Here is a 15,062-nt window from a genome sequence, read left to right as displayed (position 1 = left end):
TATATATATATATATATATATATATATATATATATATATATATATATATATATATATATATATATATATATATATATATATAAATATATATATATATATATATATTTAAACGATTGCAGAATTTTCAAATCTAATCTTTGGTTTTTATATCTAATCTTTGGTTTATATATATATATATATATATATATATATATATATATATATATATATATATATATATATATATATATATATATATATATATATATACTATATTTATCTTTAGAAAGATAATTTTTTGATAGATCAAAATTAAAAAAATGACTGGAAGAAGGGCATTGCATTTTGTTTTTAAGATATCTAACAGAAAAGCTACTATAGACTTTTATAGAAATATTCTTGGAATGAAAGTAAGATGGGGTTTATAAGTTTTATGAAGTAAAAACTTCCAACTTGTTTAATTCTTATTATTATTGGTTGATATTTGAAAGAAAGGAAAATGTTTAAAAATTCATATGCTTGATCAAAAAAGAAAACTAAATGTGCAATATGGTCTACTAAATATGCTGAATGTGCAATGTGTTTTTAAAACTTCAGGTTCTCCGTCATGAAGAGTTTGAAAAAGGTTGCGAGGCTGCATGTAATGGGTAATATTTTTAAGTATCAATATTTAACCTTTAATACTACTTGACTTATAGAACTACATAAATATATATTAGTCTTGATTTAAGTTCTAAATGAAATTAACTTATATACCTAATATTATTTAGAGTTTACTTTAAAGATTATATTGCAATTGAAACATGCCAACAGTTACCTTTAAGTTTAAACTCACTTGTCAACTCAATAATAACAATGATAAGATAATATTTTTAATAATTTATTTAAAATCTTATATATAGTATGAATATTAGTGAGTCCAATGTGTAGGAAAATCCTAAATACCTTTTTTTCTTGTTAATTTAAAGTATCCAAACAAAAGATCCTCCTTACTCTACATTCCTTATAACACTATTTTGTTAACAGTCAACATATAACATAAAGCATATAAAATGATATAACACTATTTTGTTAACAGACAAGTAAAAATGGGTTTCAAAACATACTGTGTGTGTTTTTGGAACAATAAAATAAATAAATTTCCAATTTTGAAGTAGATGTGTTAACTCCTCCTTAACTGTTTGAGACTTCTTTTTTACTGTGTTCCTGTTTTTTAAAGCCCTTATGATGGAAAGTGGAGTAAAACAATGGTAGGATATGGGGATGAAGACAGTCATTTTGTTATAGAATTGACTTACAATTATGGAATAAAATCTTATCGTCATGGGAATGATTTTGTAGTAAGATCCTTTTGTATTTAATTTTTAATACTTAAAGTTAAAATTTTGTAAACTAAACTTTTTTAACTTAACTCCAAACTGTGAATTTTTTTTTATTACTCATCTTACTCCTTTGAATTATAACTCCGAGGATTTTTATGCCTGTGACTTCTCTTCTGTAACTTTGTGTTAACTTATTAATGCTTATTTTAAGTATAACACATTTCTACATTTCAGGGAATTTCAATTGAATCAAAAAATATAGTTGACAATATTTTGAATTTTGGTATTCAATCAACAGCTTGTGATGATGGTTCAATTTCTATAAGTGATCCAGATGGGTATACATTTATCATAAATGGTTCATCCTCTACAAAAGGTAATTTCTTCTTTTGCTTTTTTTCTTTTTCATTTTTTTAAATTTGTTTGGAGTTCTATACATGCTACAGTTTTCTAGATCCGGTGAAGAAAATTTCATTAGCAGTATCCAATATTGAAAAATCTCTAGGTTAGTCTCTTCTTTTTAGTTTATGACACTTAACAATACAATGGCTAGTTGCCTTTATTATGATACCCAAGAGTTATTCTTTGTTTTCTGTTTTGTGGTTACTTTAGTTAAGATAACTTTTTTTTATTTTCATTTGTTTAAGGTTATTGGAATGGATTGCTTGAAATGAATGTTATAGAGCAACTACCTTCTTCAATAACATTAGGGTATTCTGAAGATCAGGTTAAAAATTTGAAACTGGACATATTTAAATTCATGTAGAAGATTTGCTTTTTTTTCTTTTCTTTTAGCAAAAAAATTTTTTTTAGTGCTTTTTACAGTTGATTGAATCTCAAGATCTTATTGATCATGGAGAGGCATTTGGCCGGATAGCCTTCTCATGTCCTAAATCACAGTTGCAGAATATTGAGGAAAAAATGAAGGCTGCATTGCAAACAATCTTAACTCCTTACATAAGTTTGGATACTCCTGGTAAAGCTACTGTTCAAGTTGTCATATTAGCTGACCCAGTAAGTAAAAAAGCTGTAGCAGAAACTTTTCTTTTAAGGAAGCATGAATGTTCTTTTAGGTAGTTATATGTTTATTAGCTATTTACAATTTACAATATTTTACAATTTACAATATTTTACAATTTACAATATTTTACAATTTAGGCTCTACAATAGCAAAGTTATGCTTTTGGATAATATTTTTAAGCTAAAGGAGTTGCATATTTTAAAATTATTAATGAATTTGTAATAGCACTTATTTTGAATCCACCTATGAAAAGAACTGGTAAAATACAGTTTAAACAGTTTGAACAGAAGAGTAGTAAATAGTAATGTAAATCGACTTAACTGCAGAAACTACTACATAAAACATGACACTATAAAAGTATATATACATATAATTTTAAATTCCAATTATATATATATATATATATATATATATATATATATATATATATATATATATATATATATATATATATATATATATATATATATGTATGTATATATATATGTATATATATATATATATGTATATATATATATATGTATATATATATATATATATATGTATATATATATGTATATATATATATATGTGTGTATATATATATATATATGTGTATATATATATATATATATGTATATACTATAGCGGCATAAAGTAAGTATACACCATTGAGTTTTGCATACATTTATTATTTTAAGCAATTAAAAACACTGTAAATTGTTGCAAACACAATTTTTATTTATCAGAATCATCAAAAACAACACTCTGTATCAAGAACATGCAGTTTGATCAATATTTAGTATGGTAACCTCGCGCTTTAATAACATGTTTCATACGATTTGGCATTGACTCAAACAGGCGAGTAATTGTAACATCATCAATATTGTTCCATGCATCTTGCAAAATTAACCAAAGACTATCCAAGTTAGATGGCCTCTTTCCTTCAATGTTCTTTGCCATAACGCTCCACAAATTTTCAATCGGATTCATGTCCGGGCTCTGAGCAGGCCAATCAAGTACTGCCACCTGATTACGCCGAAGAAAATCTGTGACAGTCTTGGCCTTGTGGCATGGTGCATTGTCATGCTGAAAGAAGAACGAGTTAAGTTGCCCAAACAGTGCATTAGCAGAAGGAAACATTGTGTATTGTAGTACATCAATGTACTGGTGTTGGTTCATACTTCTAGTACATCGATAAAGGTGCCCAAGCCCATAGCCAGACATACACCCCCAAATCATTAAACTCTTTCCTCCATGCTTGACAGTTGGCGTAATACAGTTTTTACTGAATTTTTCACCAACTCTTCTTCGCACAATTACTCGTTTGGAACTAAGGAACAACTCGAAAGAACTTTCATCACTGAACAGGACATGTTTCCAATCATCTTCTGTCAACTCTTTGTGTGCTTTGGCAAATGCCAATCGTCGACGAACGTTTGTAGCTGAAAGCAGTGGCTTCTTTGCAGCCACACATCCACGAAGACCTGCTTTCAGAAGGCGCTGACATACAGTTCGAGTTGCCAGAGTAACCCCATGTTCTTCAGAAAGTTTTCGACCGAGTTGAGGGGCAGTGAGTCTACGATCCTGCAAGGACATTCGAACTAACACTCTGTCAGTGTGTGGAGTTGTTTTCTTTGGTCTTCCAGATTGCCTCTTATCAGCTGTTGAACCAGTTTCGATATGTTTATCTATTATTTTCTTAATACCCATTGGTGTTGCTTTAAGTTCTCTGGCTATTTTTCTTAAACTTGCACTTGTTTCTGCCAAGAACACTGTGCGAAGTCTTTCTTCTGTTGTCAGTCGACGATATTTGGGCATACCTTCAAATATAAAAATGAATAATTACACAAAATATATCAGACAAATGGCCAAATATGAATAATGAAAAACCAAAGACATTAATTAATCAGTATTAGCTTAAACTAACAAATTGTAACTAAAAATTCTCTAAAACCCAACATGCATCTCAACAATGGATAATAATAATTTATTAATGACTTGGCCTAAAGTCAAAACTGGTCAGAACCATTTTGAAAGTTTTTAGGACAATAAAAAAAAGTTATTTGTTAATTGTTATTAAAAACTTAATTATAATAACAATACTATAACATTGTAAAACAATTACTAACCTTGTCTTCAAAATTTGCACAATTAAACAATACAAAGTTAACTCTTTAAAGTTTAATTTTTACTACACAACATGAGTCACACTTGCTATTGTAAACAGGAAGTGCAAAGAATATTGATTAAGTAAATTCACAGAATGCAATAATTGCTTCTATTATGTTTCTAAAAATAAGAAATACCACATTAAACTATTATTTTTACGATTTGGGTAGGGTGTATACTTACTTTCTGCCGCAATAGTATATATATATATATATATATATATATATATATATATATATATATATATATATATATATATATATATATATATATATATATATATATATATATATATATATATATATATCTGTGTGTGTTTGTATGTATGCATGCATGTATGCATGTATGTATGTGTGTATGTATGGATGTATGTATGTATGTATGTATGTATGTATGTATGTATGTATGTATGTATGTATGTATGTATGTATGTATGTATGTATGTATGTATGTATGTATGTATTTATGTATGTATGCATTCAAGCATGCATGTATGCATGTATGCATACATGTATTCAGGTAATCAGCCTTTACAAATAATAATCAAACAAGGTGAGTTTAGGTTCTTTTGCAACTTAGATTACTAAAATACAATAAAAAATGATGATACTTTTTTGCTTAAAAGCATCATATACTTGTATTTTTGCATTATGCAAAATAAAAGAAGTATTTTTGCTTGTAGGATGGTCATGAAATTTGTTTTGTTGGTGATGAAGGATTTCGTGAGTTGTCAAAATTTGATCCAGGATCCAGTGATTTATTAGACAAGGTAAAATCAAGTTGAGTTTGTTACATCATGGCAAACAAAGGATAAAATGTCCTTAGTATAAAAAATCCTTTACTCCTAAAAATTATGAGCACAACCTGCAGATCAAAAGAAACTATTGAACATCAAGAATATTTAATGTTTTTAGGATATAAACGAGGATAAGAGTGACGAATGGTTTGCAAAGAAGAAAGCCATGTATGTGTCATGAAATAAAAATCATTTCATGATTTTCTTCTGTATTCTAATTTAAGTGTTTTTTTTTGTGGTGTGTCTTTTTTACTCTTCCATTTATATGTAATTAAAAAAGACAATTATTACAAATAATATCATATCAATACCATTATCACAGCTCTATAGTTAAACAGAGTTTCAGATAAAATTATTATTCAAAATTTATCTATCATAATAAATCAGGTTTCTTTTATCATTTTGTACATCATATCGCTCTTTTCATATTTCTTGAGTTTATAAAATCATTTCATACTTCATAACCTTTTAATATATTTCATACATATGTCACATATATAAATGTCATATACACACACATCATGCATAATATAGTTAAATTTTTTTCAGATTATTACTTTTAATTGTTATGAAGTTACATGAATTATTTCTGTTAAATTATTTTTGTGATTCTTTAAATTTTATTGAATTGAAAAATTTAGCATCTTTAAGTTTCTTTCGTCTTTAGTGTATCATCTGTTTGAGCCGTTTATTTAAAAACCCTTACTGTTCAGCAAGGTTGATTTTACATTTGCACTTTTATAAAGTTACCGTAAAAAGTACTTGCGATTCACAACAATATTTATAAAATTATCTCAAGGTGTAGTTACACAGGGTATGAATGTTAAACGTTATATTTTTAGCAAAAAAGAGTATTACATATGAAGAATATCTAATTTTACAAAGAAAAAAAATGGTTTGCAGCTCATGCTGTAATATACTTTCGGGTAATTAGCCTTTACAAATGATAATCAAGTGATGTGAGTTTAGGTTCTTTTGCAACTTACATTACTAGAATACAAAAAAAAAAAGATAATAAATGTTTTAAATAATCACAATATTTAGTGTATCTATATTTTTCAATAAAATAACATTTGGACACAGAGCCAAGTTCGTCAAGTTTTTAAACATTAAAGACTTGACGAAGTTGGTGTCTTTTCTAACACTTTTTTCTTAGTTCTTTTATAGAGATTCTTGTTCTAGTTTTAGGATGTATTTCTCATTTAAAGGTGTCAAAAGAATCGTGTTTCCAGATTACCAAAACTTTTATGAAAAAGATTTAATTTCTCTAAAGTATTTTATGGTGTGGGTTTGCCTTGTGTTTAGAATTGCAAAAACCTTTTTCAAAAACCTTCCCACGGAATATAAAAACTGTTCTTGAAATTTCGCGATAATTATTAGCATAATTAGCATAACTAGATACAAATTACATTAGGAGTAAATCAAAATATATAACATTATTCAGTGATAATAAACTTTAAAAATACTTTTCTCATCGCTTTTACATTGTTTTTTAAATGATTTTAATTGCTCATTCAGTACAAATATTACTTCAATGTGTTTGAATTGCTGCACTGTTTCTATCCCAATGTGTCTTTAAAATGGTGTGTGCTTTCTTGTGTACCTTTAAACTTTCGGATAATTTTTCATAACTCTCTTTTTTAAAAAAATGTTCTTCAAATCAAACATTAAACCAATTTCCAAAATCACTGTCAATGTCCAAAATTCACTAAATTGAATGGTTTAATGTTTGGTTCAGTATTTTATGAAAAGGTTCATTTTTGTCTAAGAATAGCACAGCAGCAAGTAAGTTCTACCTTGCGTTAATTACTTATTAGCTAATGGTTTAAAGGGAATATAGTATGTTCATGATAATATCGGTTGAGTTTTCTTAACTGATACAAAAACTGCATATCATCGCGCCATTTTTTAACTTTCATTTTTCCATCATCTTGTTGAAAGTCGTCTCTTAAATTTGTATAGTTGTTACTAACTTCTTGCACAAAATTATATGATATTTGGAGGTTGTCTCTCCACTAAGAATTTGGTCCATTTTTGATCTTCCACAATTTCGATTTTAAAACTAAATCCAACACGTGATTTTAATATAACACGTGTTGCATCGAACGTATATCGTGTGCTTAAATGCATCTTAAATGCTGATTATAGTTTTGTTTACTTTAAATTGTTTACATTCTGGTAATCCAAAGTAATTAGAATATTGTATTGACCATTCAAATTGTAAATATGTAAGTAGAAATATTACTCGATGGAAATAATTTGAGTATCGACTAAAGGGTGCCAACTCTCAGCCCAATTAATCTTAAGTATTACCAAACCCTTCATGTTAACAATATCAGATACCCCAGAATCACAACTTTTTTTTCTTTAGTATCTTGAAATACTTTTGAGCAAAAAGCGCATTTATTCATAAATTTGGGGATTTTTATAAGACTCTTCTATAACTTCTCCTTTCTGCATGTCACTGAAGAGTTGCGTAAGAAATATGCGTCCTATAGCAATATGCCTCTCGGACATTATTATTCCGATACCAAAACCGATTCTAGGCAATTATTAATTTTTTAAAAACCGAGATGTAACGAGATTTAAAATACTCCAACTTCTTAAATCGATACAAAAAGGTTTTTGGAATTCTACAAAACAAGAAACAGCACATACCCTGCCATACTTTTTCCTCAATTTTAAAAACTCACCAAAGTTTATTTTTCGCTACACCTATTTTCCTCATTCAGATCCATTATTAACTTCTATTATATGTTCATCCAATATATATTAGTTCTTTTATTAGTTTTAATTAACCTTATGAAAACTGATATGAGAACTTTAAGGCAAGTGACCATGTGGTTTAAACTTTTTTTTTCGGATTGTTAATTGGTCTTCTTACCACCTCTGATGATGTATTAAGCTTCAATTCACGAACGATTTCTTTTGCACAAGCGAAAAGATCCTTTTTCTGGCGCAAAACAATTTTTTTTAATCCATGTGATTGCTGATTTTTGTAGGCTTAACACAACAAATACTTTATGATTCTTAAAAAAGTAAAATACAATTCCAACATGTTCCCAAGCCTACACAGACGTTTTGTAGGATTTCTATGTAACGGATTATATTTGGGGATGATGGCCCTATTTGGGGATGATAGCCCTATATAGGGATGATGGCCCTGTTTAGGGATGATGGCCCTCTGCCTAATGTTATTTAAGTGTAAGTCCTAAAACCTGATTACACCGTCTGTGGAAGAATCATTTAATATATTAAGAATATTTATAGCAATATTTATAAAAATAAGTCTATAAAACTTATCGTGGTAAAAAAATACTAAAACAAAAAAAATAATTTTTTTAACATTCAGCAAGTGATTTTCCTTAATAAAGTTCCCGCATAACTGAGATCATTACTTTGTTGAAATGTTAAAATATATCGATATAAATGTGTTCGATGTAAAAGAAATCGTTCAATATATTCATAGTATTTTTAATATTTTTCAAATATATATATTTTTAATATTTTTTCTTGACAGATAAAGAAGAAAGCCCAGATGAAACTAAATCACTTATGTTAAAAAAATATTTTTTTTTGGTTCTGATACTTTTTTACCTCGATAATTTTTATGAACTTATTGTTTAAAATATTCTAATAAATATTCTTAAATAATGTGATGTTAAAAGCTGTATTAAAAGTTTTGTCATTTTTTGGTGTTTTTCATTTTCTTAAAAATATTGTTTTGAACTCAATTTTTGTTCAATCTAAGAGCTTGTTTTTTTTCATTAAATTATTTGCTTACTGCATTTACTTTTTTATAAGAAATTATTGAACAGAAAAAAAATTCAAACTATTAGAACAAAGTTAAACTTTTACTTAATTTACAAAAAAATCTTTACAAAGAATTGGAAACAAAATTTGAATTGGAATTTTAAAAAATTAAGAATTCGATTGTAAAATACGAAAAATATTCACACAGACATTCTGTTACTAAAATTATTTGTCATTCTGGCTGAAAAAAAAATTTTAAGCTTAATTTTTTCCAAATTTTCCTTATTCTCTTTACATTAAATTCGTTCAAAATTTACATCCCTTTTTCTTTACTTTCTAGAACTTTATTTTGTTTTTACTAGTATTTCATTTTTGAAATCTTGTTTGCAAATTTATTTTTGTTTGCTTAAAAAAAGATTTCAAAGTTATGCCAAGCTCAATCTTAAACTCTTTTAAGAAAATTTATTACCCAGTCCTGTGTCTCAAAAGACCTCCTCTAGCACAAAAAATTATTAGTACACATTCAAGCAACTTCAATTTCACTTCAAACCAGAGATTTTATGTTAAAGTACCAATTTATGCTGCTTAACTTCTCTTGGTCCTACGTTTGTTTCTTAGCAATATTCATCTTCGAACATACTATAAAAACGATAAATTGCACGACGCAAAGTGCTCTTCCATAATAAATTGACGCCCTCTTTGATCAGTCAATCAGAAAAATGGTTACCAGGACAGCTGTAGCACATTTTTATAAAAAATCCAATCTAATTCTATTGGTAAAAATTATTTACACTTTTTATATGTCACTATGTATGGTATCTGAAAAATTGGCAAAGTTCTTTGTGATAGCTTTGCTGGTCCATTTATTGACTCGCTCACTTCTATCAGCCGAATTAACAATGAGACCTTGTGAGAAAAAGAGTTTTTATCTTGTTACATAATGAATCATTTTCAACGGCTCCCAAAACAGCCAATATATTTAAAATAGGTTTTATGCATCAAATCATACTATACCTTCGTATTGTTTTATTTGTCATCATACTCCATTGAGCCTTTAACCACCGCTAAACCGTTTATTGAACCGCTATCAACCAATTGCATTAGGATTCGAATTAGACTTTGACGGCTTTTAATATTAAAAGAGACTTTCGTTTTTCCCGTTTGTCTTGGATTTCCCTCGATATCAGCCTCGCTATTTTATATGTAATAAAAAAAGGGTAAAAAGTTTAAAAGACTCTAAAAAATGAATTTTAATTATATTTCAAATGAGAAAATGATCGCAAAGGATGGTTCACGAGTATTAGCCTCTAGCCAGGGTCTTTTTAACTAAAAAAAAAAACTTGAAAAAGCTTTGAACAATGAGATTGAAACTTACGAAAATGAAATGTCTTCTATCTTGCCTTTCTGCAAAGCTTTTTCCAGCTAAATGTAAAAAGTAAAACTATATGTCGCAGTAAACTTAATTATAAAAATACATGCAACCAAAAGTCCTCAAAATATAAGTGTAACAAAAATTCTAAACTTCAAATATTCAACTGCATAAAAAAAAAAAAATCTTACATCTTTTTTTACGTTTCCCGAAAGCATCATATAATTTGGGGAGTGTACATCCGTGAACAACGTGTTGAAGTTTTGTTTTAAAACAAAACTGATTTTACCTAAAACAAAACATTTTAAAATTTTTTCGTGCTCGCTGATTTTTGTTGTTAGAGTTTTAGATAACTTGAAGTTGAAATTCATATTTTAAAAAAAATCCAAAATCCAATCAATAAAATCTTTGCTAAAACTAATTAGACAAAGAAAACGAAGCATGAAACTTTAACTCATACGTTATTTGTATAAAGTTAAACTATAATGTGTTTAAAGAAATTATTGAATCGTTTAGAAACTGAGTTAATTACACTTAATCTACTGTACAGATAAAGGAAGAAAAACTAACCTTCCTGTGTGCTCGCTTTCGAAATAACTTTGATTAACTTTCCTTCCTTGCTTGTTGCAAGTATATCTGTCGGAGAAATGGTTTTATTTGAATTTTCCTTGATTGAGGGCAAAACGCCTGGTAAGTCATCACCGCTTGCACTTCCACTCTCGACATCAGATGATGAACTCTCGTCTTCGTCTTTAAAAGATTCCGCTAAATCAGTGCGGTTGTTGCTCTGTGTTGTTTGCGTATTTACTTTGTAAGGGCTTGTTACACTTGGTTCGCTATTTGCTATCAACTTTGAGCCTCTCACAGCTGTAATCACCTTGAAGCTATTTTTGATAGTCGTTGAATTAACACCATTACTAAGCAATATCTTTTGCTGAACAGGTAAAGAGCTGGTTTTAGTCGATGCTACTGACGATGTGAACTTGGTAGAAGAGAAAGCATTTGTTGACGAATTCCGACTTTTGACCTGATATCGAGGTTTGGGTTTTAATTTAAAGGAGGCATTTGGGCGTGCAGCGTTGTTAATGGTATTTGAGTTTAATCTCGAATAACCTTTTAAATTTGCCTTTAATTGAAGCTTCTTTGACTTGGCATTATTTGCCTTCAAGTAATTTACCTTCGAACTATTTACCATTGAATTTTTAACCTTCGAATTATTTACCATTGAATTTTTAACCTTCGAATTATTTACCATCAAATTTTTTACCTTCAAATTATTTAATTTCGAAGCGTTTTCTTTTGACTGCTTCGAATGGTAAATGACTTTTGATTTTTTATTTGTGATATCATCTGATTCACTCATTAAATTATCATCTTCTTTGGATTCGAGTTCTTCATCAAGATCTTCTTCAGAAGATACTTCTGCTGGAGATAATTGATTGTTCTTGGAAATGCAATAATAGTAGAATAATTAAATTAATAAGTCTGCCAAAAGAATATTAAAAAATAATACATAGCAGGTATTGGAATATAAATAAGTAAAAACCTAATGTATTAAAATGAAATTAATGAGCTGATAAATACCAGATAAGACGTTATATATATTTTCTTGTTAAATATCTCCTAATTTTTCTAAATATCTATAAAACTTACCAAAGGAATATTGGATTTAGCAGAGTTTGAGTATAGCGGTGATGATTTAGCTTCTTTAGGAAATGGTACGTCACTTCTTACATTAACATGATGGACAGGTATATCGCTTCTTTCAGTGCTCACACCTGTATTAGAAAGAGGAGAATCCTCAACGCTGCTTTTAATTGCTTTTTTCTTGCTGTCTAAATGCTGAATTTCATTTGATATATCATCTGCTACGTCATAATCATCATCATCAAAATTCAACCCTGTGATAAAGCTTAATTCTTCCAGATCTTTAGCTAGTGCATCTTCAAACTCCCCCTCAGCACCAACGCCACTCTCAGAACCTGATTCTTGAATGTATTCATTTTCCGAAGCGGGAGTATAAGCATCTAAATCATCTTCCTCTTTACTTTTTAAAAACTCTGAAGAAGAGAAATGTTTGCTACTTGCTGTAATCTTGCCATGTAACCTATTATGTTTTCTGTCCTTCATTTTTTTTAAACGAGATTTAGTTAGACGAGGAGATTTTAAAGGTTTTCTTAACTTTAACTTAGGAACAATAGAATCTAAATCTTTTGATGATTGTTCCAGAAATGATGAACCGCTAAAATCTCTCTCAATGGTTTCAACATCTTTTTTAGAAGAATTTATTTTCTTCGCTTTTGCTTGAAGTTCAGCTCTAAGCCTTTTTTCTTTTGCTTGAGATAAATTTTTCTCTAAGTGCTTTGATTCGGTACGAATTTGCTCATTTGTGGCTTCCTCGTTCTCCCGGTCATCTTTTCCGATCTTTTTTAGAGACTTGGCTTGTTCGACTTTAAGTTCAGATTTGTTTTCTTCTTTTATTTCGTTTTCTTTTTTATCTTTTGTCACAGCCAATGGTGTTATCTCTTTGTTTACTGTATTGCTATTGACCGAGACGGATGAATTTTTAGGAGATTCTAAAGGAACTTCTTTTTGAGGCTTTTTTTCACTGTATAATGCGCTTGAGGTTTGCTTTGGATTGTAGGGTTTTGAATCATTTTCATTTCGCATCAGTTGGCCCATCATTAATGTATTTATTGGCGCCTTTAAAGCAGTAACATTTTGACCAATAGCAGCGGTATAAGTTACACTTACATTAGCGGGATTCGATGGAGCATAGTTTAACAAAGGTTGGACCGGATTTTGGTTAAAACTTTGTGGAACTTGAGCTGTTGTAGGACTGTTTGCTACAGGCGCTGAAATCGCTTGAGGTGGTTGTATATATACACTAGCTGGTGGAGCAGGCGGTGGATAAGAAAACACTGTAGCAGTCGGTACTGATTGTACCTCTGAGGTGTAAGGAACCGATTGAGGATCTGGATTAACGGGAGAAGGTAAGTAAACTGAAGCTGCATCAACTGAAGGAGATGATTGAACTGGCGCATAACTTAATGCCTGCTCAGCCGTTGAAGCTGGAGCGGTATTTGATGCAGTTAATGACGATTGCTGGGCTGCCAAATTATCACTTTGCAGCCGTTGAATGTCTGTATAGTACTGTTCCATTTGCTTTTTATAATCATCATGCGAAGCTTGCTCTGGACTCGGTTCTGCTTTTAAAGGTACCGGATCAGGAACAGGATCTGCAATTAAATAATCCGTTATCAAGTTCACCTGCGACAGGTCACGGGTTTTCACTGTAGTTAGCGGCTCTTTTTTAAAGCATCTGAAGGCTCTTTTTTTAAATTACTGAATTTTTTTTTGGTTTATATCCAAATTTAAAAACGGTGTCATGTTACTAAAAGGGATCATTTTGACAAGCTTGAAAACCCGAAACCATAATCAACACAATACTTTGATATCTCAATATATTATTTAGTTTAATCTAATTTAAATTATCATAGTTACAATTTTTCATTAATCATAAAGAGAAAATTTTCTTTTACCCTTTATATTTTTTCTTGAAGTGATGACATTCAACTTTTTATAAAAGAGAGGGTGGTAAAAAATAGCTACCTTCCTTTACACAAAAGCCACAAGTCAACGGACACACTGTTGCCATATATTCTCTATACTGATCAGAAGTACACCAATTTTGCTGTTCTTTCCATGAAAAACATTGAGGATAGACATCATTACACCTGGCATACACCACATCAGCTTCGCGACGAAATCGATTCGGATGAGCTTAAAATGCATGATTTTATATTTAATATAATATTAATTATCATAATAAAAGGTAAGCAGCGTTTAAAGTCTTTCAAACCAATATAATTTACGTTATCTCAGCAATAAATATCAAAAGTTTTGAAAAGTTTTTTACTAAACAACAAAAATGCAGACTGGCTGATTTGTTTATTATTTAAAATGACTTTTAAGAACAATCCAGACGTCCGTAAAATCCGTAGAGTTTGTAACCTTTGACAAATTGACGTGTTTTAGACAGCTTACTTACCGTACGATGCACATGCGAGAAAAAGAATGAAAAGGACGATTTCCATCATAAACCTGTCGCCTCTAAAAGAAAATAAACTTATCTTCAATTAAACATTTAAAATAAGCAAAAAAATAATTATGATCAAATGTAAAATTAAAAATCCGATGCAAGCGTAAATTGTAAAATATAATAACTCCTTAAAATTTTGCATTTTTTTTTTACATCGATCAAAAAAGGCTCATTTACCATAAAATGTAGTTATTATATTTTCGTAAATATTTACCCCCAGTTATATTTTATCTCGCGAAGGTCTCTTTCCGCTATGGCAGAGCATATTAGTAACGGAACCTTCTCATGCGTGAAGAATGTTTAATCAAGCATGGACACCTTTTTGGGTATTTACAAATTGTTTCACTGCAGATTTGCACAAAATATGGCATCTAAAGGAGTAAAATAATATTTGTGCTTTTCATTTTTCCCCCATAATAAGTTTCTTCACTTTTTTCAACGTCCGTATATATTTTTTTCGACAACTTTGTTATCAAACCAAAAATAAAAAATGTTTTTTTTGTTACCTCTGGTTTTTTTAAGAGACCCCCTCCCCATTTATTCTCTCTCGGCTCTTAGGTGTAATCGAT

The 15,062-nt window shown here is 29.4% G+C and overlaps 2 protein-coding genes across 4 annotated transcripts; one reads left to right on the top strand and one right to left on the bottom strand.

The window, feature by feature from the left end:
- The first annotated feature begins 244 nt into the window (after nucleotides 1–244).
- On the top strand, nucleotides 245–5,980 carry LOC149888955 (glyoxalase domain-containing protein 4-like). 2 transcript variants are annotated; one of them, XM_090086569.1, is made up of 10 exons: nucleotides 245–389; nucleotides 577–626; nucleotides 1,199–1,319; nucleotides 1,536–1,677; nucleotides 1,756–1,806; nucleotides 1,949–2,028; nucleotides 2,115–2,315; nucleotides 5,156–5,242; nucleotides 5,388–5,437; nucleotides 5,937–5,980. In XM_090086569.1, the coding sequence occupies exons 1-10, from the start codon at nucleotides 300–302 to the stop codon at nucleotides 5,950–5,952; spliced, it is 888 nt and encodes a 295-aa protein (XP_089942695.1). In that variant the 5' UTR covers nucleotides 245–299; the 3' UTR covers nucleotides 5,953–5,980. The 2 variants fall into 2 exon arrangements, with proteins under 2 accessions (XP_089942695.1, XP_089942696.1); XM_090086570.1 differs by lacking the exon at nucleotides 5,937–5,980 and having other exon boundaries at nucleotides 5,388–5,919.
- A 3,765-nt stretch (nucleotides 5,981–9,745) lies between these two features.
- On the bottom strand, nucleotides 9,746–14,804 carry LOC145188775 (uncharacterized). Of its 2 annotated transcripts, none has more exons than XM_080065255.2 (9): nucleotides 14,708–14,804; nucleotides 14,443–14,504; nucleotides 14,004–14,174; nucleotides 12,045–13,630; nucleotides 10,962–11,835; nucleotides 10,583–10,680; nucleotides 10,398–10,444; nucleotides 10,037–10,214; nucleotides 9,746–9,928 (listed from the first exon to the last, which is right to left on the bottom strand). In XM_080065255.2, exons 2-8 carry the CDS (start codon nucleotides 14,489–14,491, stop codon nucleotides 10,049–10,051), a joined length of 2,991 nt encoding a protein of 996 aa, XP_079921381.2. In that variant the 5' UTR covers nucleotides 14,492–14,504; nucleotides 14,708–14,804; the 3' UTR covers nucleotides 9,746–9,928; nucleotides 10,037–10,048. The 2 variants fall into 2 exon arrangements, with proteins under 2 accessions (XP_079921381.2, XP_079921380.2); XM_080065254.2 differs by having other exon boundaries at nucleotides 14,671–14,768.
- Nucleotides 14,805–15,062: the final 258 nt, after the last annotated feature.

This window comes from Hydra viridissima, unplaced genomic scaffold (genome assembly GCF_058129835.1).
Source record: "Hydra viridissima isolate aposymbiotic clone 2 unplaced genomic scaffold, HvirCarnegie_v1 scaffold_5, whole genome shotgun sequence".
In the NCBI taxonomy this organism is placed as follows: domain Eukaryota; kingdom Metazoa; phylum Cnidaria; class Hydrozoa; order Anthoathecata; family Hydridae; genus Hydra; species Hydra viridissima.
This window is presented reverse-complemented; position numbering and strand designations above follow the sequence as displayed.